Raw genomic sequence first — 22,495 nt, 5'->3', positions numbered from 1 at the left:
ACCTTGGCAACTCGGTCAGGGAGTCCTCGCGAGCTCAAGCCCCGCGCCCGCAGCTGATGCATTGTATTATTCTAAACGAGTCCTGAATAGTGACTGTCTCGCGGGACAGTCAGCTTTTACATTGCCGCAGCACGCTGGAGAGTTCAGCGTGCTTGCAAGAACCCTGCACAAGTAATCACACCCGTGTTGCACGCGCAGGAGAATGGGGGGAAGGCGCTGATGCCGAGGGAAGCGGCTTGCCTACGATAAGGGTTCCTGGTTTCGTTGGCACAGGCGCAACCTCCGCACTACACGAGCTCTCTGCAGAGGATTTTACTTTCTGTAGCACCCAGCTATACCCTTAGAGGCCGGCCTGATTTGTGTCAGGTTTATATTGCCTGCTTCTGTGTCCAAGGGCAACGTGCTATTCTCCCACACCGATCCTAAATCACTTGGGCGACATCTAGTGTCAGGTCAATGGCACACCGTCAAAAGTGCTTTCGTGTTTTGATTTGGTCCAGCTCCCAGACCCCAGAACGGATTTTGATGACATGTTTATGTTGAAAAAGGTACCGTCATTTCCCATAATTTGATCATCTGAGTGGGAAGGTGTAAACTGATGTCCTGCAATAGCAGGGGATTGGAGCTGATGGCCTTCTTGGCCCCTTCCTACTCTACTATTCTGTGATTCTGTAACACCTCTTAGAAAGGTGAAGCCTAGAAGGTGTGAATAAGAGAGTGCATATGAGTTATTAATGAATTCAGGAAAGCTAGTATCCAATTATTACACTGAAACACACCACAGACAGGTTTTACCTAGCAGCTCAGAATTGCACAATGTAATGTGACTGGAAGTTGTTCCCAAACTGGAATGCATCTTAACCACACCACATATGCCCAAAAATATCAGATACTTTATTTACAATCAGTCCAAAAACTCACAGTACCAACTTCATTAATTTCATTCCACCGTCCTCTAGAATACTTAAGTGTGCAGTTCTGTGCACATTTAGAAAGAAGAAAAGTCCTTCTTTCAGACAGCATGGCTGTTCTAGCTTGCTGGGAGTTGTAGGACTTCCTTCTGTCAGAATATGCAATAGGATTACGCTTCCATCAAGATAATTTTTACACAGGTAGAGATCAAGAATACCTCAAGAGTTACTTTTTAACCAGCCTGACTGCACTTACTGTAAAGCTATTATTTTACCATGAGTGTTACAGCTGCCATCCAATTAAAGAAAATTTAGAGTGCTATACTAAGCATGTTTAAATGGAAAAAGCTCTCCAAAGCCTAACAGGCCCTGGCTAGCATAGGTGGCAGTAGCATGCTGAGAGTTGTAGGGCTCTTTTCTGTTTCAATGTTCATTGGACTATGCTCTTAATTAATGAACTGGCCTTGACTCACTCATTGATTCAGGTTGCTTAAGTGTCCATACAGTATGGATAAAATCATCCCACAATAACATTCTAAATAACACTCTCATTCTAAATAACACTCCTCCTCCTCCTCCTCATCATCATCATCATCCCACAAGAAAAACATTTTAAAGGGGAAAAAGTGTTGTTGTTTTTTAATTTTAGACCCTGTGTACAATACTGGGAGAAGCATTCTGTACTTTGTGAGATAAGAATGTCATTTCTAAAGTGATACCTCTATCTGCTGTTTTTACCAGCACTTGTATTAAAAATAACTAACATTAAAAGAAAATCTGTTTCCCGATTCATCAGAGGCGCTTTTTGAACTGATCAATCTGGTTGATAGGACTGTAGGATTTAGTGAAATTAAAACTAGTACATTATGGAAACATCAATTTATATGACAATTTGGCAGGATGAGTGCCAGGATTTTGGTGTCCTTGTGTCACTCTGTCACTATGACCTCCCGCAACAGTGGAGGGGAGGGGGAATGGATGAAGTTTACCATACAAAGTTGCATCAATGCACATAGTGCTTTTACAGAGCCTAGGAGCATGTAGAAGAAAATGACTGCAGTAGAAGATGACCAGAGCACAGACTAGAGTCTTTATCACAGGGACAAAAAGGAAGAGCCACAGTTTTGCAAAGCTGTAAAGGGGGAAGTAAGAGGTTGGACACCTGACAAAAGCGAAATGAGTGAAATACACAGGTGCAGCTATGTTCAACAAGGTGGATGGTAACAATGCAGAAGGAAAGCAGGAGGAGAGGAGGGCTTGGAAGGACAGACAAGAAGTCCAGTATTCCAGAATTCTTTACTGACATTATACAAACAAGCAAACTACAAGAAAAATATATATTCCACCAATCCATGATTAGTTTAACAACTTCACCATTGCCCACATAATTTTTATCCAAGTACAGCATTGTTCTCTTCCTAATTTCCTGGAATGCCTACATCACATTAAATGTTTATGCTTTGCACAATAATTAAAAAATTAAAACCACACTTGATTCCCAGGTATGCTCTCTATTGTACGTACAACACAAATTGTAAGTACAAAACAATGGTTAGTGCCAAGTCCATGCAGGGTCTTCCTTTGAAGGCTTTGTTCTGCTTCTTCCAAAATCCTGGATGCTTGCAGCCTTTGCCTTCTGGAGCCCTGCTTGGGAATCTTCTAGACCCAGTCATGAGGTTTGGAACTAGTTAGTTGCAGGCACTTTTGTGTCAGTGTTACCTGAATGAGCCTCAAACCTAGAAACTCCACGAAGTGTATTGCAGCTTTTCAGAGTACTTGTCCTTTACCAGCTGCAACCATCTAAGGAAAACGGTGACCTCTTGAAGGCATGATCATAGACATACTTCAACACCTCTTGTTTAAAAATTCATAACTTAATTTGCTTAAACAATAAAAATAGACTCTCATGAAGAAGAATTTCATGAGAGCCGGTATGATGTAGTGCTTAAGAGTGTGGGACTGGGACTCAGGCAATCTGGGTTGTAGTCCCTGCTTGGCCATGGAGCCAATGGGGTAACTTTGGGCCAGTCACAGACTCTCAGCCCAACCTACCTCACAGGGTTGTTGTGGTAAGAAGAGAGAGAGCAGCAGCAGTACAATGATGTAAGCTGCTTTGAATTTGTTAGAAGAAAAAAGTGGTGTATAAATCTAACAAGATGTATCCTTTTATAATCTAGGAATAAAAATGAAAAGCGTGTGCAATATTTCCAAACTGTTTAGGCTGAACATTTTCTGCCTAGCTTACTTGGGAAAATGAGCAACTTTAACACAGCCTTCCCCAACACGATGCAGTTTGGTCTATAGTTCATAGGATTCTGTGACAGTCAGCCATAATGGCTAAAGTCCAAAGCATCCAGAAGGTAGCATGCTACAGAAGGCTTTGTTAACAGGTACTGGCCTACATCAATCTGGAAGTGTGTATGTGTTTGTATGTGCAATACTAACTCCGTTCAAACTGAGACCTTTATTAGTAATTAGGAATAGCCATCAAGTTTGTCATACTGGTATTTTGAGACTGTCCACAGAAGGAGGATTTAAAAAATGTAAATGAATTTGCACTTGTATAACCACTGTACTTACCTAAGATCGTTGAAGAAGGAATTTACTTGTCTGAGAAGTGCAGGACCCCTGACTTCCTTCGCATCTGGTCACCGTAAGCAATCCTTATCTCACATCTTTTTCCATCTTCTTGTTTGGCATTTGATATTGTTCAGTCTTTTTGGTCCAATAAAGAATATAAATTCTGCATTTTTCTTTTCCCTCTAGAATCAAACCACTGGAAAAATGTATCATCTAAAGCACATGCCAGAGCTGTCATCAGCATTATTGTTACACATTCCTGACTGCGTCACCATATTATAAATAGCTGATCAAAAGTGACCATAATAGCCCATGGAACTTTACAAGCATGTGTACCTCACCCCCGAAAGCAGCTGTGCTTAGATTCTACATGGAAGAAAATGGAGCAGTCATAAGACTCAGTATCAAAACTGAAATTTAGTACTCTGAATGTATCGGCCTGCACCCACACCGTTCTTTACCTACACACAAACAGTACCAAAAGAGAAAAAAGGGGGGGAAAGTAACAAATCTACTGTTGATTCACACTTCTTACCGTTTGCTGCTCTTGCCCTCTTTGATGTTTTGAGTCACTCTGACACTGCAAACATAATACAACACCGTAACATTAACCACAATACGAGCAGTTTTGAAAGGACTGCTGCCTAGCACTTGGTTCCATTTCATTTTGGGTCCCCATTTGAGGGATCTGGAATCTGTTGCAATAAGAGAGGGAAAATAACAGAGGAATGGTAGAAAGGGAAGCATGCAGATAGATCTTTGTCATGAGTGCTCTCCTGTAATTCATTTAGATATGGAGTGTCTTGGGCTTTCTTGGTATCTCCCCCTCTTTTTCCAGGTATGTAGCACTGCCACCAGGAATTTTATTCCAATCCTGATAATTAACCTTTCCCTCAATATTGTGCCCAAGCTATAAGGCTCCTTTGTTGGACTACGTGGTCCTGAGGATGAGACACTGGCATTCAAACAACCTATGACTCTGGGTTAACAATAAACAAATCAAAGCTGTATTTGTACAAGAAATTTGCATTTGTATTGGTTTCAAGATCTCCAGTAACCTATTTCCTTAAGGAATAAAACAATGTATAATAACAACTGACTGAGGAATGTTTCCCTTCATAGTCACTCCTCACTCTCAAATCCTCCTTTCTCTCTTGAATATACTTTGACTAGTCTTAATTGTATTTATCTCGGTTTAACCTTTCCCTTCTGCACACAGGTTTCTGTCATCTTCTCTCTCTCATGCCCCTGTAATACTTGACAACATTAGGTTTTGACTCTCCCTAGTCGCTAATATGTCCACCGAGTATTCTCCCTCCTTCCCTTTCCCTTTGACTCTTAAATGACTTCCACAGCACCATGTGGGATTCTAAAGGGAAGGCTGCCTATTCAGAGTCTGCAGATTTGCTCACTGACCTCAACTCTTGACCATTCAGTGCTAAATGACCAACAGTATCTATTTTCTCCCTTCACACACTTCCAAGCTCCGCCCACAGTCAGTCACCAGCCAATCACCTCACTCACTCATCCCCCTCTTCCCTCCCCCTTGCTCTTCTGAAATATTTAAAGGGACACACACCATTTTGAATCATAACAATCCTCCTAAAGTTTTTATGGCTTGTATTAACACCGTTCCCTCTCTGAAATTGACAAATATAGAGAAAACTGCAGAGAACTTAATCCCGAAGAACAAAATATAAAAGCCTTGACATCAGTAGAACAAAACATGCAAACCAATGCTGGTGATCTGCAAATTAAGTTGGTAGAAAACATCTCTCAATAATTAGTTCTAAATTTCTCTCTCTGTGTGTTAACTTTTGCTAACCACCCAGAGAACCTTGGCTATTGGATGGTATAAAAAATGAAACATAAATGTTTAAATATTAGGGTTCTCACTCACTTCCATCAGTCCTTATCCACGAGACAAAGAATTCTGGAGCAATAGAAACTACAAGTAGGTTAATTTTAGAAGAGTGAGTTTGGGAACTGGCTGGTTATATTGTGCATCCCTTCGAAGCCCTTTCACTCCCAAGGGCCACATGTGGCATGAGTGGTCATGGGGGCTGGAGGTTCACTGCACACATATCCCAGTGATCCTGCTATGGATCCCTTTCCTCACTGCTAGCAGTAGCAACAGGGAATGAAAAACCTGGATGAATAAAACCTTTTTAAGCGGCATTTTAAAATTAATAGTTTTTAATTGTTTAGTCACTCATTTTGTTTTGTGATTTACTGTTTATTTATACATTGGTTTGTTTTTAATTCATTTATTGGAAATTGTTGTCTTTTAAATTGTCCTTTTAAAGCATTGTAAGCCATCCTGAGATTTCTATATAATCAGATGGCATATAAAAGCTTTTGATAAATAATAATAAATAATAAATGATGAAACTGGTAGGGAGAGCACAGCTGTTGGGGTTGTGTACCCCTGCTCTATAGGAAAATTAGTTGCTAAGGCCTTGTGTGTGTTCTTTGTGCAACGCCTGACCAATTTAAGAACATGAACAGGTAAATGTTTCCACACAATGTTTCTGTTATGGAAAACCCATAATTAGGGCTTAAAGGCAACAGCCCTTTGCTGCTTTTGGTGTCCAGCAGCTGATATTTCATGATATGCTGTCTCTGAACCTGGAGGTTCTTCACTGCCTCATGAATAATACGATCTTCCTTCATATTATCCTCATTTAATGTCATGTGAGAGCTTGCTGGGGCATGCTGAGAAATGTAGGACCTTCTTCTGTCTATGCTTGCTTGGAATTGCACTAGTCATCTTCGAATCCCTCATCACTTGTCTTTTCTGTTATCTCTTTTCAACTCACTATCATAACTTTTGAGATCAGTTGAGAAGTTGAGTACAAGTTTGCAAATGTGACTGTACCGTAGATTTGCATAAAACACAACATTGTTTTATTTTCAAGCCCTTTCCTTATGATGCTTAACACAGAAACTACCTTTTTCACCAGTAACAGAGACTCACTCAAATGTTTTACTGAGTTAGCCATTAAAACACCAGTATCTCTTTCCTAATTATACTCTGCCAATTCAAGTACATGTGAGGATTGTGTGTGTTCAATCTCATTTGCCAGTTTGTTGCCAATAACCCAGTTGGAGCAATTCTTTTGCACTGCCGGACAGGAAGCTTGGGATTCCACCCCATTGACTTTTCTTTCTTTCCCGAAAGCTGAAGTGACAGCATTCTGCAAAATTGGACTGTGTGTTAACATGCTTTTCTATCATAGCAAATCAGCCAATGTGTGGCAAAGGCTACTCCACAAAAAATGTAACCCAATAGCCGGGTTCGCACATCATGAGAAGCCACGGTGATTTCTTACCCTCGATAATCTGTTGTATCATCCAGACCTAGTTGTGGCATTTCTGCACGATACCTTTGATTTCGGAAAGAGAATCAGCAGTCTGTCTTAAGGTTTCAACAGCACGTCACTGCAGCTTCTTCATTTGCTCCATTTCATAATTGTTGGTATGGAAATATCAGAGTCCCATGGAAAGAGCAGCCACAGAAATGGCTGCTCAGCCGCACAATTTCTATTACCCTGAACTCCCTAGCAACACATGCATCATCACCGGCTTTATTCCTGTTGGCAGAGGAAAGGCTAGGAAGTGTTGCAGAAAGGCAGGTACACTCAAGAGGGGGAAGGAGGGACAAAAGCTCAAAAGCTCTGTGGATCCATCAGAAGGCGCAACAGATTAAGCAAGGAAACTTCGTATGTGGGGGCTGCTGGAATACATGGCAAGAGCAGATGGATTGAGCAGGGAGCATGGAAACCGTATCGCACATTGCAATTGTCCAACCAGTAAGTTCAGGCAAAAGTCAGCATGCCGTGAAAACTGCTTGGGGTTCTTTGTTGAGATGTGTGAACCAAGTTAAAATGGAATAGCAGCTGCTATCCATCATTTCTATGCTTGAAATTGCTATTGTAGTAGATTGAAATCCCAGCCTCAAGCACTGGGTAGGCATTGAAGAATGGCAGAGGTGAGCATTTAACCATCTTGATTCTGAGCTGCTACATGGCTTCTGTCCAGGCTTCTCTCATGATGTTTGAAAAAACTATAATGGAAAGTTATTGATACTGGGTGTCTAGTCCAGGAACACTAGCACCATGCTTATGTGAGCGTCACCATCTGCAGGGAAGGATCTAGCAGTCCTTTTGAAGGGCATGGAGTATGGAGCACTTCTTTATTCAGAACGGTTCCAATGATACCTTACAGTAGTGTACAAGTTGTGCTGGAGAGCAGAACAAATTTTGAACTGGTAAATGCACCAATGTTTAGGAGATGTAACTTTTCCAAGAATGCTGGGGTGGAAGGTGTCACCTCCTAAAGTGGGTGAGGAACAGAGAGAGAAAGGGAAGCTGGCTACTGTTAAATGCACCTGAACAGAGCCAAGATGACTGTGTGAATCTGCTAGAGACTGCTTCATTTGAGGGAGTAGAACTGCCACTGAAATCAGCTTTCATTTGAAATTGAAAAAGTTGCAGTTGCCTTTTTTAGTGCACAAAGTTTGGCTGGACAACAGAAACAAGACATGTGGAAACAACAAGCAAACCTCAAAACAAATTGTATTCAAGTCAGTTTCATTGAGCTAAATAACAGCTATGTTACATATACATCTCCCAAAATCATTATGGGATAACATGAAATAATTCTTCTGCAAGAGAAGGATAAATAATGGCTTTCATTAAAAGTATATTCTCCTGTATTGGGCATGGTCAAACCAGTTAATCATGTTAATGGTCCAGATTCAGGAAAAGGATGAAGAAAGAAAGAAAAATCCATACAGATGATCTCCCATTCAGAAGAGTAGTTCTTTTCTCATTTAGCCCCAGATACTTTATTTGAAAAGGGTATGCAGTTCTGTGTGGGAGATTCACACCAGCAACAACACTGCAGGCAAAACCAAAGTCAATGTCAATGTGTAGAAGAACAGCAATCGCCCACTGGAGCAACTTGTGTCTGTCTGGATGTGACTGCTTCGCCCATGTCCTCGTGGCTGGGGCTCTACAGTAATATAGCCATTGATTATGCGGATCCGAGGAGGTGGATCAGTGGTACTGCAAGGCAAGAAAAAGAAGAATTCTGATCAGAGGTTATTCACCAGAAGAGTGGAATTCACCCTTGTTATCTGCTTGCACCTGCTACCGTAAGGCAGAATTACTTGGGGCATGTTGCAAGAAGCACAAGACTTCCACCAAATGACAAACTGGCACACTGAGAGTTCAGTTCCTTCCTCTCTAAAACTTTTAGTAAAAATTACATAGCAAAATAGAGTACAGTAATTTAGTATAGTAAATAAAAAGTATAGCAAGCTACAGGCAGTCCCCAAGTTACAAATGAGTTCCATTTTTGTGAAAACAGAAATTTGTCTTTAAGGCGAATTAGTATGTAAGTTGGATCGTGTATAGTTGGCCCTCCACATTTGCAGGGTTTGGGGGTGTAGTACCTGGGTGAAAGTGGGAAAATGAAAATATTCCCCTCCCATCCAAACTCACTAGTGCCTCATCTTTGAAGCAAGGAAATGCCAGAGAGCATTCCCTAGCCAGATGAGCAGAGCCAAAAGCATGCTTTGGAAGCCTGCCTCTCTATCCTTTCACTTCCTCTCTCTCTATGGTGATGATGATTTTCCACAGTAATTTTTTTTAAATTAATGGGCTTTATGGTAGTTTGTTCATAATTTGGATGTTCATGACTCAGGGACAGCTGTATATTGTATAGTAAGTTAAAGTTATGGTAAAATATAATTATACCCTCTCTGCTGATGCCACCATCCCTTCAGTAGCTGGTGATGCAGAGCAAGGGGCAAAAAGGTGGCAAAGGCACGAGGAAGCTTTAACTACACTTTATGGGAAGACAGGACTTGACATGGAGCTTGATATGGGCATTTCTATGGGTCTGAAAATAGGAAGTCTCATCTGGATAATGTCCTGAGGAGGGGTCGTCCATGCTGTGAAAATGCAGCAGGTACCATAAACATGGACCAGAGAAGCTCCCAGTAGGGTGTGGGTTTTTCATATTTTTTGGTTTATCTTGACAGCTGTCAATTCAAAGCAAAGATCATAGTGTTCTTTGTGTGTAAAAAGCAGGTGGAGAAATTCATCCCTGCGTCACACTGGAAGCATCGTGTGTGTGTGTGTGTGTGTGAGAGAGAGAGAGAGAGAGAGAGGGGGGGGGGGTCCCAGTGCCCCCAACTTTTCCTTCCACTTACAGATGGAAAAGTACAGCTCACTGCATTTTACTGGAGCACAGAAGTTTGATGTCAGGACAAAGCAATATTAAATAAACAGACTTATCCAATGGATTGGGAGGATGGCTGGGTCAATGGCTGGCACCTGCTACATTTCTGAAAGTGGGTAACCTGCCAGAACATGGACAGCTAAGTCTATGTTCATATTCATGGAAATGTGCATGGAAATAGGAGGTTCTGGAGCAAACACACACACACACACAGAACACCAGTTGTGCTCATTTCAGGGGCAAATAAATAAAATTTAAAAAGAGGTGGTAAACCACTGGCAACCCTTCCCGTGTGTCTCTTGGGCACTTCAGAGGAGCTGGCAGCAGCTATCAAAAAGAAGATTGTGAAAAGCAATCTCCGGGAAAACAAATGTAAAAGAGGGGAAAAGCCACAGCAAGATAAAATGGCTTCGTCTTGTGGCAAAGAGAGCCACTCTGAGCCCAAAGTCCCTGCTGGTTGGCAGGCCAGAGGAAATAATGGCACAATTATCTACAGTGTCCCAAATTTCTGTCAGGTGCACCATGGGTTGTTCCCACAAAAATCAACTCACCATGGTTTGTTGCCAAGGTACATTAGTGTGACGTAAGAACCCACGTGGTGCCTAGTTGTTACTAAAAGGATGCACCTGATAGAACGCTGCTTATCATACAACATTTGAACCCACCAGAGGCCTGCGGAAGGTTGAAGGAGAATCTGGCATGCAGCCTTAGCCTCAATACACAAGAGCACTGCTGCTCTCTTCCACCAACTCATTACCTTTCCTCGATGCGTACCCAAAGGTCATTGAACTGACGCAAGCGCTGCTTCTTCTGCTGCTTCTTTTTCTTCTTCTTATATTTCTTGTCAACTTTCTCTAGCAAGTCGATGCTTTCTGGCAGCAGCAGGTGGGGTAGCAACTCCTCTTCCTCTTCTTCCTCTTTCTGTGGATGTTGCTGGGGAGAGTGGAGCTCCTGGGAGATGATGTAAGAGGTATATTCGGGGGAAGATGAAGAGAGGGCAGACAGCACCTTCTGATTCTTCCCACTACAAACAGAAAAATGAAATGCCGCAGAAAGCAGTTTGAGGGATGATAGCAGGTGGGTGACTTCAAAGAACAATCCTGAATGAGGAGACCATGCTTTTCAGCCTGTTTACTTACAAGCATCATGCCTCCCTGAAAATGCCAGAACTGCTCAACAACAGGACAATTTCACCATTCCCTTTCCCTTTTCTAAAGCTAGCATTCTTCCAGCTCTAACAATGTCTAAAGAGAAAGTGCATAAAGGAGGGTATGTATTCAGGGGAGGCCCGATTCTAAAAAACACAGTATGTGAACTTAATATTGTGGGCCAAAAAATGTCTTTTTCTTGAAACAATGTTTCCTTTACAAAGATGGGAAAAATTTAATTTCAGCTGAATTGAATGGATTATGCGGATAGTAAGCACTTCTCGGGATCCTTTGCTAAATTACATTTTTAAGAATGCAAAGACCCCATAGCAAGAAGAAACAATTCCTTAAACTTTCAGCTTAACCCTTTTGGAGTTTATTGCTTAACCTTGTGGCCTTGAGGATTTGACACTTGATTCCAGACACATTAGGCTTGTTACATTTCATCCTGCAGACATTGACCTGGTTCACACAACACAGCAGGATTATCATGGTTTATTTAATACATGGCACATGCTAGGTTGCCCTTTTGAATATTAAACTTTCAACTGGGTTGATGGGGGTTGTGGTGTGTTGTGCAAACTGGCCAACACGGGCTATTTGAGGGTTAAACAATGATAGGATTATGTGAAGATTATCTAACAACTGGTTGCTTTCTGTGTCCCCAGTGGAAGTGAACTGGGTCCAAACTTTTCAAACTGCATCTCATGCCAAAGACTGCTCCTCTGCATAACTGTGGCAAGAGGTCTGTGAGCATGTCAACTATTTTTTTTAAAAAAATGCATGTCTCTTGGGAGCTTAAAGAACCTTTCACAGAAAAGTCTGCTTGCTGCGTCTCTCTGTGCATTGTTCTCAACTCTGGCCTTGCTTTCCTCTAATCAGACTCTGCTGGGTACTGGTTGTTCTGCCATGTCTTTGCATGCTGAGTCAAACCGAGTCACTCCCAATACAGAGTCACAACAGAATCATCTACTGTTTAAAGCACGTGCTTTGTGCTATGTGAATGAAGTGCACCTCCAGTTACTATTTCTAACGACAACTTGTTCATCAGAAACACTGCTCTGATGCAAAGCTAGATCCCCCGTTCACAGGAATGCACTGGAAAGAGCAGCTTGGGAAAATCTTCTTTTTAATGAACCCAGAGATACAGAAAGACATCCAAGACTGGCTCAACTAATCGGGATTATGTGATTTACAGCATACACCCTCACCACGCAATCATTTAAATACAGATAGCACCAGGGGAGGGGACAAAAATCACACCTTGAACCTTCCAAAATAGTGCTTTCCAAAGTAGAAGAAAGTATCTGCAGAACAGTGAATGCTGCTTTTCTCCTTTTTAACCCTGCTGTATCTGATCTCATGAAAGGGAGTTTCTGAAAGATTGATGAAAGACAGGGAAATCTGGGGTGGAACACCAGAGTGCCATAAAAGGTGGACTCAGGAGTAACCCTGAATTTTTTTTCCTAAAAAAGAACACAAAGGAGAGAATACCTTGGCTGGTACAAAAAATGTAAGCAGAAAAACAAAAATGCCAAGGCCACTTTGGCCATTAATTTTCACAAAAACAGGGAGCAGGAGATAAAAGAATATCATCTTTTATCATCTCTAATCAAACTGAGTCAAAGGGTGTCAAATCTCCCTTTACTTTAAGAGTTGCACAGCTATAAGGAAGCTCCCTTGTCAACTGACAGTGAAATGCGATGAACAATCAGCAAAGGGAACTATTTGATTCAGTAATGCTGAGTGTTAATTATTTTAAAAGCTTTTTGCCTTCTTGGGTTTCTAGATAAGATTCCAAATATGCCCCTTTTCTCTGAGTGGTAGCTTTTGTTAAAGTTACCTACTCTTCCGTTACCTCAAGAACTCACCTGCTTTGAACTTGGGCTATACAGTACTAAAGTTTAATTAATTGGTTAGTAATCAATTAAACATTTTCAATTGACAATAGCCCTGCTGCACAGAAAATCAAGATCAGGAAAATGCATGAAAAATCCCATACACTGGAGCACCCCCTGCAATGTAAGTTTCAAGAATCAGGGTTCCAAATCTACTGTAAATTCAAGCTGTTCCACAAAGATGCAAAATACCATTTTCGTCTGGGTGATCAATGCATTCCTCTATGCCAGCCTTCCCCAAACTGGTGCCCTCCACATTTGCTGGCTGGACTGCCACTTCTCACTAACATTCACAGTATAACACATCCGTTCAAGGATTCTCTATGCTGACTTTTATGTTTATTTTGTATCTTCATGATAAACAGGAACAAAGTCACCACTGTGAGAGTCTCAGCTTTTAAACAACTGAACTCCCTCCTCAAATTTCTCGCCCTTACTTTCCAGCTTCAAATCATCCAGGGCTCTAGTGCCCTTGACAGCTGTAGCTCACCTACTCCCGGTTATCCTTCTTCCATCACCCCAGTGCTTGCCTCCAACTTCCAGATTTCTGTTGAATCTTCAGGCTAATTTACGCACGATTTATGTAATGCCACGTGAAGCACAAATAGGCCACCATGCACAAATAGGCCACCATGCATACAGTGACACAGAAATTCCTTGTATTAACTCAAATAAAACGTTTACAGTGAAATGTTGCTCACACATTGCCATGTGTACTGATCTAGTTACTTCACCACTGAGCAGAAGCAGATGGGAACATCTCTACCATTTAGCCCAGCTGCAAAATAACGTATATTTAAAATGAACTACCCTTCATATTTAAATTAATAAAACCGCATAAATCCAATGTAAAACTCATACAATTACAAATTGAGAGGCAAAAGCTGCCTGGCAAAACAAGGTCTTCTTGTGATAGATTTATGGAGCATTTCAGTCTGTAAATCTATATCCCGTCTCTGTTTCATGAATGAACTCAAGGCAGTGTGCATGGTCCTCCAACCAGACACTGAACAAGTCCAGATCTGCTTATCTTCAGTTGATTCGTGTGCTCTCTGACCATGCTTTGGGACCAGGACATGGTTATCTCCACGGAGTACTGTCTATGGATGTTCCACCCCTTCTAGGTGCAACGGGCTGAAACTGAAGATGCGTATATTACCTGCTGATGGCTTGTCCAGCAGAAGTATGATATACTTCATAGCCTTCTCTCCTCAAAACCTCTATCACTGTATTGTTGCCCATGAAATGACCTGTAGCCAAGAAAAAAATAACCCCCCAGACATTTGTGAAAAATGCACTTGAATAACCATATTCTAAAATGTCCAGAATAGATGGTCACACAAAATGTTTGACTGCAGCTGCACTGACTTGTTCCAAAACGAAGCTAACACCATAGAACGATGCAACAGATCACACCAAGCTGAACATAAGCGTCATTGGACTACTATAGATGAGTGTGCAGTTAGTATGACATGCCACTCGCTACACTGTGAGTTAACTAGATGCACATTACTGTATCCTGAGCCATCTTTCAGATTTCTCATGGCATCTCTTTCGGAAAAAGACAGCACTGGTTTCCAATCTGTGCGGGTTCTCCCAAAGCAAGGCACAGCAGAGAAGCTCCCTTGAAAGACAGCTTGCCTACCACTAGCAGCTTTGCCCTGCAAGCCACCTGTGTGTGTGTCCTGTAACCTCCACTCACTCCCTCTGCCATCTGTGGAGAAGCAGTCCGATTAGGTTGATCGAGACAGAAAAGGTATGTTGGGAAAAGAATTAAGCAGTCTTTGGGTGTTTCAACATGAGGCTTCTTCTGTCTTCTATGTAGTAGACTATCCTTCTCACACACCCCGGCACCACCCTGGGTTCTGCTGTCCTGCTATGTGTTCCAACACACAACACAAAGTGGTGCTGTGGTTTAGAGCAGCGCTGCAAAATTACACCTATGATGCCATCTAGGAAAATAGAATTTCCTTGCTCTAAAAAAAAAAGCCATGAAAATGGCTGGAAAACTCAGGAGAGTCGCTGGAAAGTGACAACGGCATAAAAAGGCCCCACGAGCTTCCATGAGGGAGGGATCACACAGGCACAATAAAAGCCTTGTGGGGAGAAGCACTCTCTCTCCCTGCATTCTCCTTTGCTAAGGCAGCTTCAGGTTAATGCACACAAGTAGAAGAAAAAGTAACACTTCCCCTACTGTGTAGCTTGAGGCCAAGTGGTTGGCTTACAACCCCTCCCCTGAATCATCAGTGATGCTGTGACACCACACCAGATGTGCACTGGTTCCTCAAGAGATAAATCAACATGGACAGGCAGGTATCTCAAAAACAAGTAACCAAGATTTTTAAAAACCATCCAAGATGAAAGTGGGTAAGATACAGCATCTCTGAGGAAGTCCCTTAAAACAGAAGCTACTGTCCTAACTCAAGTAGTAACAAGTGTTGCTCAGCAAACACAGCAGCATGACCAACACTTTTATTTTAGGCATCTTTTATTATTCCACTTGTTCTCATCCTCCACCCCCAAATATACTGTAAAGAAAAAGTGGACATTTGAAAAGGGATGTGAATCCTTGCAAGCATGTGCCTCCATACCAAAGCTTAAAAATCATCGTTTAGAAGGCTTCAATAACTAGGACGTGTTAATGCAACTAGGCCAATTAAAAACAAGTGACATATCCCTGCCCCTCCATGTGCTATTCACAGCCACTAAATTCCTTGGCGTAGCATGTGGTCTTGGCCTGGTGCTGAAAGGACAGTAGGGTTGGGGCCAGGCAGGCCTCAGTGGGGAGATCATTCCCTATGTGCAGGCTGTGGCAGAAACGGCCCTATTCCTTGTTGTCACCAACCAAGTCTTCTTCAGAGGTGAAACCTGGAAGAAGGCATCTAATTCTGAGCACATGGTTCAGGGTGATTATGGTCAGAAGACAGCTGGTATAGACAGTGGTACCTTGGCTCACGAACGCCTCAGTTCACGACCAAATCAGGTCGCAAGCAAAAGTTTCATAAAAATTTTGACTCAGGTCGCAAACTCCGCATCAGGTGGTGACCGCAATCGCAGCCATCTCCCCACCCCTCTCCAAGTGGGGAAATGGCCACTATCGTGCTGGGGGGAGGGGGGAGATGGCCAAGATTGTGCCCATCTTTCCTGCACAAATGCGCCCATGATTGTGCCCATCTTTCCTACACAAGCGCAACCGCGATCTCGGCCATCTCCCCTCCAGCATGATCACGCCCGTCTCTCCCCCGAGCATGCCCGCATTAGCGCCTGCCCCCCCCCCCCAGTGAGCCCTCATTCGCACCCGTCCCGTCCCCCCCAGTGCGATCGCAATCGTGCTGGTGGGTGGGGAGATGGCCGCACTCATGCTCGGGATGAGGGGGAGATGGCCATATCTTTGTTGTTCTTTGTCACTTTGCTTCACATTTTTCTGATTTAAAAAAATTGTTACAGAATGGATTAACCTTATTTACACTGAACCTTATGGGGAAATTTAACTTGACTCACAACCAATTTGGGCATGACCAGAATCCTGGAATGGATTATGTTTGTGAGCTGAGGTACCACTGTAAATATAAATAATTATTTCCTGTATTTGAAAATACATGCGAGAGAGATGGTGTAAGGTTCAATCTACTGCAACCCTCCCCTCTCTGCTCAACTCCTGGGGCGGCCAATAATCTCGAGCAAAGATAGGGGAAAAAACATGATGCAGTAACAGTCTATCAGATATTTCCACCACTTTATTTTAAGAGAGAGAAGAGGGAGGTTTGACCATGCAGTTGCCATTTTTGGTGGTAGCTCCATATTTGGGGTGTTGTTCATGAAATTGCCACTGGTTTTGTTGCACTGAATACTTAAGGCTGCAATCCTGGGTATGCACATTTATATGGAAGTGAATCTTCTTCTGAGCAATTATGCATTTAGATTGAGCTGCACTACATACCTGTTAGACTCAACTGAACCTGCTCCTTTACAGAAGCAATTACTTTGCAACTACTATTAGGGTGCAACTGATCAGGCACGAAGATCAGAGAAAAACATACTTGATAACTGTAGGAAAATGTAGTAGTAAAAGCAGACAGTCTAATCTGTGCGAATTGTGACATGAGCAGGCACGCACAAAAAGCATGTGGGTGCAAAGTGCCAGCGGTCCACCCACCATCCATTCCGACAATGCCTAAAATGCATAAGATGAGTCCAACATTATTTTTTCCTCAAGACAGTGTCAGTACTTGAAAAACTCTGTATCACCCTCTTGCAGTGACCCATCTCTCCCACCCCCAGAATTAGGCAATAAAACTAAACTGGGGCAAGGACCTTCCCTTTGTATAGCAAGCCTTACAAAGATGTGATGAGTTAATACTTTTCCTCCTCTACTTCTCCTCCCCCCCCCCCCAACCCAGGCACACACACAGCCTGGGCCCTCACCACTCAAAGAACTCCTTCTGTGTAAGAGATCTATCCACCCACTCATTTCTCTTTCCCTTTCCTTTTCTTCTGTAAGGAGCTATAAGCAACCGCTACAGAGCAGGATTCGCCCTCCTGAAGCATGAGATCAAACAGCCTTGCCTGAAGGGAGGCTCAGCCCACAGAAGCACGATAGGGAGTGTGGGGCCTCTTTCACCTGTTTCCTCTTTCGGCCTAACACACTCGAATGCCTCCAAAGAGAAAAGCCCTGGGCCCTTGTCCCATCCGAAGCCTCCTCCTCCTCTTTTTGTCCTCAGCTCTCCATTATCCCCACACCACTAAGTGAACGGATGCATTTGAGAGGTCAATCCACTCTGGCAGGGGGTATGCAGCCATGCATCTCTGTTCTTTCACTGTTTGAACTTAAAAAGCAGGGAAAGAACCAAGACCTCCTTGTGCATATCAACTCTACCAGGCCATTGACTAGAGAGTACATAAGGCACAGGCTTTTAATCCAGAATGAAATGAAGTAAGGTAACACTGCAGTAATAGGTGGTATGTTTTAGGGGTTGCCTTCATTCCGCCCCACCCCAAGAAAGTCTGACCAATTTGTGCTTTCAAAATTGATAAAGCATTGATTTCTAAAGCTCTTTTTTAAAGTTCTGCATCATGCTAACCTGTTGACATTTCAAAAGAAATCAAGTTCCCAGAGTATCGCGGGTATCTTCACCAATTATATTTCTGGTGCACACCTAATACCTAGGTGCTAACCTCAGGAGCAGAGACGTGGCAATGAGCAGGGCTTGCAATGAGATGAAGGGCAAGTCACACTCCAGGTTATTCAAATTGCAAAAGAAGTAATTGTAATGCAGCTACCTGTACATGCATGGTCAACAGTTTTAAGAGTTAAAGTTTGGGATGGGTAGAGATACTCTGTTTTCCCACTTGTGGGGCTCCTCTGCCCCTAATCCCCACAAATGTGGGAGGACAGCCGTTTTTTCCAAATGTTACCTGGGCTCAAAACTTTTCAGATTTAAAATGAAGGGCTACTACACTTAAAAGAAGTATCTATTTTATGGCGTATGTTTATAATATTATAAATATTACTTTTCCCTCCATCCAGTCCCAAAACAACAGACAGGCACTCTCCTTTCAACTATGGGATAGCTCTGTTAATAGTGCCTCTCAGTGTCCTTTACCCAAAATTTGCAGCTCAGGGGTCACAGGAGACAAGGATGCTTCCTGGACAAGGATAAAGCTCCCAGTATGTAGCCGGTCCCTGTTTTTGTCTGCTGTAGTGTAGATTGTTCTGGGGATTTTTAGTGTGAATCATCTTATTTGCAACACAACAAGCACAGCAACAAAACAGCAACTAATTAAACAGGAAAGTTGTATCATGCAAAGTATCAACATATGGTACTTAACATCTCTCTTGACATACATTGAAAAGAAAATGGAAAAACAAAAAAAAATGAGAATGAGGATAAAAGGATTAATGGTTTCATTTTAAATACATACATTACTACAAGCAGTCCCTATATCTAAATAAGCACCCATATGAAATTGATAGTTTTAGGACATACATTCAAACAAAGCAAGACTAGTAAGAAGTTCAGAGCATTGAATGATAGGTGGTGGGCACTCTTCCAAGCTTAAAGTAGAATGACTCCTGAGCAAGTTTAGCAGTCATATGTTAAGAAGAGGGGATTTCTTACAGATCCTTAACGGTTTAAATAACAGAGAATAGAAAGAAATGGACAGTTTTTGCAACAGAGGGATGTAAACAGTGGCATGCCCAACAGATCTGTATCAGGGTTTTTCTAACTTGTCCATAGATGAGCTAGAGTTGGGGTGAGTAGTGAAGTGCCCAAGCTTGCTGGTAACACCAAATTATTTTGTTAAAAGGAAAAGGAAAAGCAAAGAGCTTGGAAGAATCTCTCCAAACTCGGAGAGTAGACATTAAAATGGCAAATGAAGTTCAATGTAAGGAAGTACAAAGTGATGCATATCAGAGCAAAAAATCCTAATTTCACACAAATATGCACACACACAACCATACACACTTCATTTCTTTAAACCCAAAAGTAAAAATGTAACACTCAGCTACTGCAGCTATATAGTAGCTATATGAATAACTACAGAGGCTTTCCCACTACGTGTTTCAACTAGGGCACATAGAAGGCAACTGTGAACCCTCTTCTTGCCATTCACCAAGCGAAGTGGCCTACAGAAACCAAGGAAGGAGCAAAAGACGACCTGAGACAAAACGACCAAAATGCATCATCAGAATGCAGCCTCCGAAGCTATCCTGGGAAACAGAGGGGGGAGTCTCCTTGGGTCTCCAAAAGCCTATCCCTTATTGAATCTTTTACCTCCTTCTCTGTTGGCTCAACTTTGCTTTTGAAGATCTCAGCTGGGGTTTAAGATGTTCTTTTTCCTTGTCATTGGAAATGTCAGGTAAGTTATTACACAGCACTTTTCTTTTTGCGGGAGACTCTAAGTTGAGCGGCCTTTGTGTGAACTCTGGAGCTCTCAGTGTTATTTTTGCATGCGTCATGGACCAGCCTGCTTGCCTATGTGTGCTCCTCCAGCCATCTCGCCGGTATAGCATTGTTCCCTCTCAGAAATGCTAAACAGAGAGAAAGGAAAGTTGCTGCATTGTGCTTGTCATTCCCCCTCATTAAGCTGGTTCATACCACCTGGTTCTTACGGAAAACTTTACTTAGTTACCAATGAGAATTGCAACAAAACATTGCAGCGTGGGCAATTTCTGTCAAGGATTGGTTGCGATGCATACCGGTGACTTTTGAAAATGAAAGCAGTTGTATCATCGGGACCCAACACGGCTAACTTGCTGACTTCATTAATGAACCACTCAGAACCCATGGCCTGTTTTATGGCTGTGGATGGTTTGTTAACCACACCAACTGCTCTTTTGATGGGTTTTGCCAACCCAACAAGCTGTGATTCTAAGCTGAATATTCCAATTGACGTATATAAGCCATGCTCACCTGCATGATTGTGTAAACCAGCTCAATCCTGCTAGGTTTGCACAACATAAAAGGCAGTGTCTACATGGTAATTATGCAAATTGTGTCCCACTTGCACCATGGCTCACAAGCCACCCTGCAATATTTTAAGCCACAAGGGCTTGTTTTCACCATGCAGACTGGGTCACTGAGCAGGAACACCTTCAGAGTGGTCCACAACGACCTAATCTACACATGCAGCAGAATGAGGTGGGATGGTCATGCAGATGCACGAGGGAGGTCATTCTTGAAAATCCCCTTGTGTTAAAGCAAACACCAGCTCAAATTAGTACAGCAGAAAATGAGTTAGGTTAGAAACCTCTCTCCCTGGTATGCTAGTTTGAGTTCATCCATTTTCAGTTTAAATATATTTTTCATATGAAAGAGCAAAAATTCACGAAAGGGCTTCTCCCAGGTATAGCCTGGAGGGGTACATCCATTCTACCATCCCACCTTGCTAGGGCCAAAGAACACCCCAGACAGTAATAATGAAAGCAGCACAATGCTCCAAAGCCAAGGATATTATCCTGGTTAGTGGAAAATAAGGGGTTTTCAACTCTTTCCTTTGGAAGTGCCTCACTAAGAAGCTAGGCCTTCAAGAACATGTTATGTAAACCAGCACAGATGCGCAATCTAATTCATTTTAACCCACTTGGGATTATTTTGGTGTAACTTTTTTTAGTCCTGGCATCTTCTCAAATGGAGAAACAATCAATGCAGTATGGGAGAAACTATATTTATTTAATATTTACCAGTTAGCCCTGCAACCCGACACTGCTGTGTGGAGCGGTTCCATTAAGGATTCCAGAAACTTCATTCCATTCTCACCCAAACAAGTCTTCAGCATTCCATACCCACAAAAGATCCTCCGTTCTACTTGGGTGCTTTGCCCCACCTATGGTTTCTGTTCCCCCTTTTTATTTCTGCAAACCTGCTTTAAAAAAAATCCACCTTCTCAAGGCACAGAGAGCAGCTCATTATTACATACATTAAGAGCACAACAGAATCCACAATACCAGAAAAGAAAGGAAAGACGTACAATCTAGAGCCAGCTAAAACTTAACTTACACTGGGGAACATTTCACAGGCTAGGTGAAAAGGAAAGATCCTAATAAAATAAAAAAAAGCCAATGAAGAGATGGCCCAGTGGGCTGCTCAGAGTAGGGAGTTCCACAATGCAGCTGCTGCAGCCAGAAAGGCTGTGTTGTAATCCTGCTGCCTGGACTGCCATGGCTCAAACGAAGAATCTAGCAGATGAACACACTCCTGTGGGAAAAGACTGTCTCTCTTTTGCTTCCTCGACACCCCAACTGCAGGCCATATTCCACAGGGCACCATGTAGTCCACAGAGGGCCCCACTAAAATGTTTTTTAACTGCCAGCTTGCCAAAAAAAATCAACGGTAACAGCTCCGTATCTGCTATGGACCACAGCGAGGCACACATTTTGCTTTTTTGCCAGCTAAATTTAGTGGTTTTGGTGCTGCACAGTGACTAAAGAGCGGCCAATGGGCCAAGTTCAACCTGCAAAGAAGCTAAATATGATCCTTGTAGTGCTCTGTGGCAACACACACACACACACCATTCCAAGGGTTAAAATAATGTAGTTGGAGGGGCTGGCAAGGGGCACAGGGGAGGTCCCCATGTGGGCTACCTACCACTGATCTACACAGAAAGCAGCATATACACATTTCCTGCAAAATGCATCCTTTGTCCTCTGCCCATTTGATGCATTTCCTCTTTTTTAGCAAGGCTTGCGTGACCACACTATAGTGGTACCTATGTGAGGAAGTGCTCTCTTAGATTGGGGGCGAGGAAATGCTACAAGGATACTGGAATATGAGAACAAGCATCTGAACGGCTCCATGATTTTCTTTGGAACTGTGCCTTGAATACAGTCATATTTTGATCTCATTGGATCATCTTGGAGGTTCACTAAAATTAGAAGAACACCACAAACATTCTGCTGGCTTTGTGGAATTAGAAAACTGTATTTTGGAAAATCTTTTCATACCAATTGAACAAGTTGCCAGTTATAGCACTAGACATTCAAGATGTTCACCAAACCACTCACAGGCGAAATAAATTGCGATCCTCCCTGGCATTTGGCAATTGCTTACATAATAGGATCTCATAAACAGACCATACCATACAGGGAATGGAGAGATATGCAAAGACACCAGAAAAATAGCAGTAAAAAGGGACAGCAAGACAGGAAATAAATTAAAATACATGAGACATAAAAGCTTTCCATACATTTATTTCTTTTTTTAACGGC

General features: G+C 42.4%; 2 protein-coding genes across 8 annotated transcripts in view; both read right to left on the bottom strand.

The window, feature by feature from the left end:
- DNAH6 (dynein axonemal heavy chain 6) overlaps window positions 1–4,181 on the bottom strand; it is a 171,264-nt gene extending 167,083 nt beyond the window's left edge. For 2 of the 7 annotated variants that reach the window (XR_006416059.1, XM_044443965.1), the window contains exon 1: window positions 3,492–4,175. The gene's annotated coding sequence lies outside the window, so the exon portion shown is untranslated. Of the gene's footprint in view, window positions 1–3,491 lie in introns of all 7 variants that reach the window. The other 5 variants (XM_044443959.1, XM_044443961.1, XM_044443962.1 and 2 more) reach the window with 5 other exon arrangements.
- Window positions 4,182–8,376: 4,195 nt separating this feature from the next.
- TRABD2A (TraB domain containing 2A) overlaps window positions 8,377–22,495 on the bottom strand; it is a 67,179-nt gene continuing 53,060 nt past the window's right edge. The window contains exons 5-7 of the mRNA XM_044443999.1: window positions 13,946–14,036; window positions 10,498–10,764; window positions 8,377–8,560 (exon numbers count right to left, since the gene is read on the bottom strand). Of these exons, the coding sequence (XP_044299934.1) occupies window positions 8,377–8,560; window positions 10,498–10,764; window positions 13,946–14,036 (542 nt within the window). The remainder of the gene's footprint in view (window positions 8,561–10,497; window positions 10,765–13,945; window positions 14,037–22,495) is intronic.

Source organism: Varanus komodoensis, unplaced genomic scaffold, assembly GCF_004798865.1.
Source record: "Varanus komodoensis strain SLA01 unplaced genomic scaffold, ASM479886v1 scaffold43, whole genome shotgun sequence".
Classification (NCBI taxonomy): domain Eukaryota; kingdom Metazoa; phylum Chordata; class Lepidosauria; order Squamata; family Varanidae; genus Varanus; species Varanus komodoensis.
The sequence above is the reverse complement of the archived record's forward strand: the minus strand, read 5'-3'. Positions and strand labels throughout refer to the sequence as shown.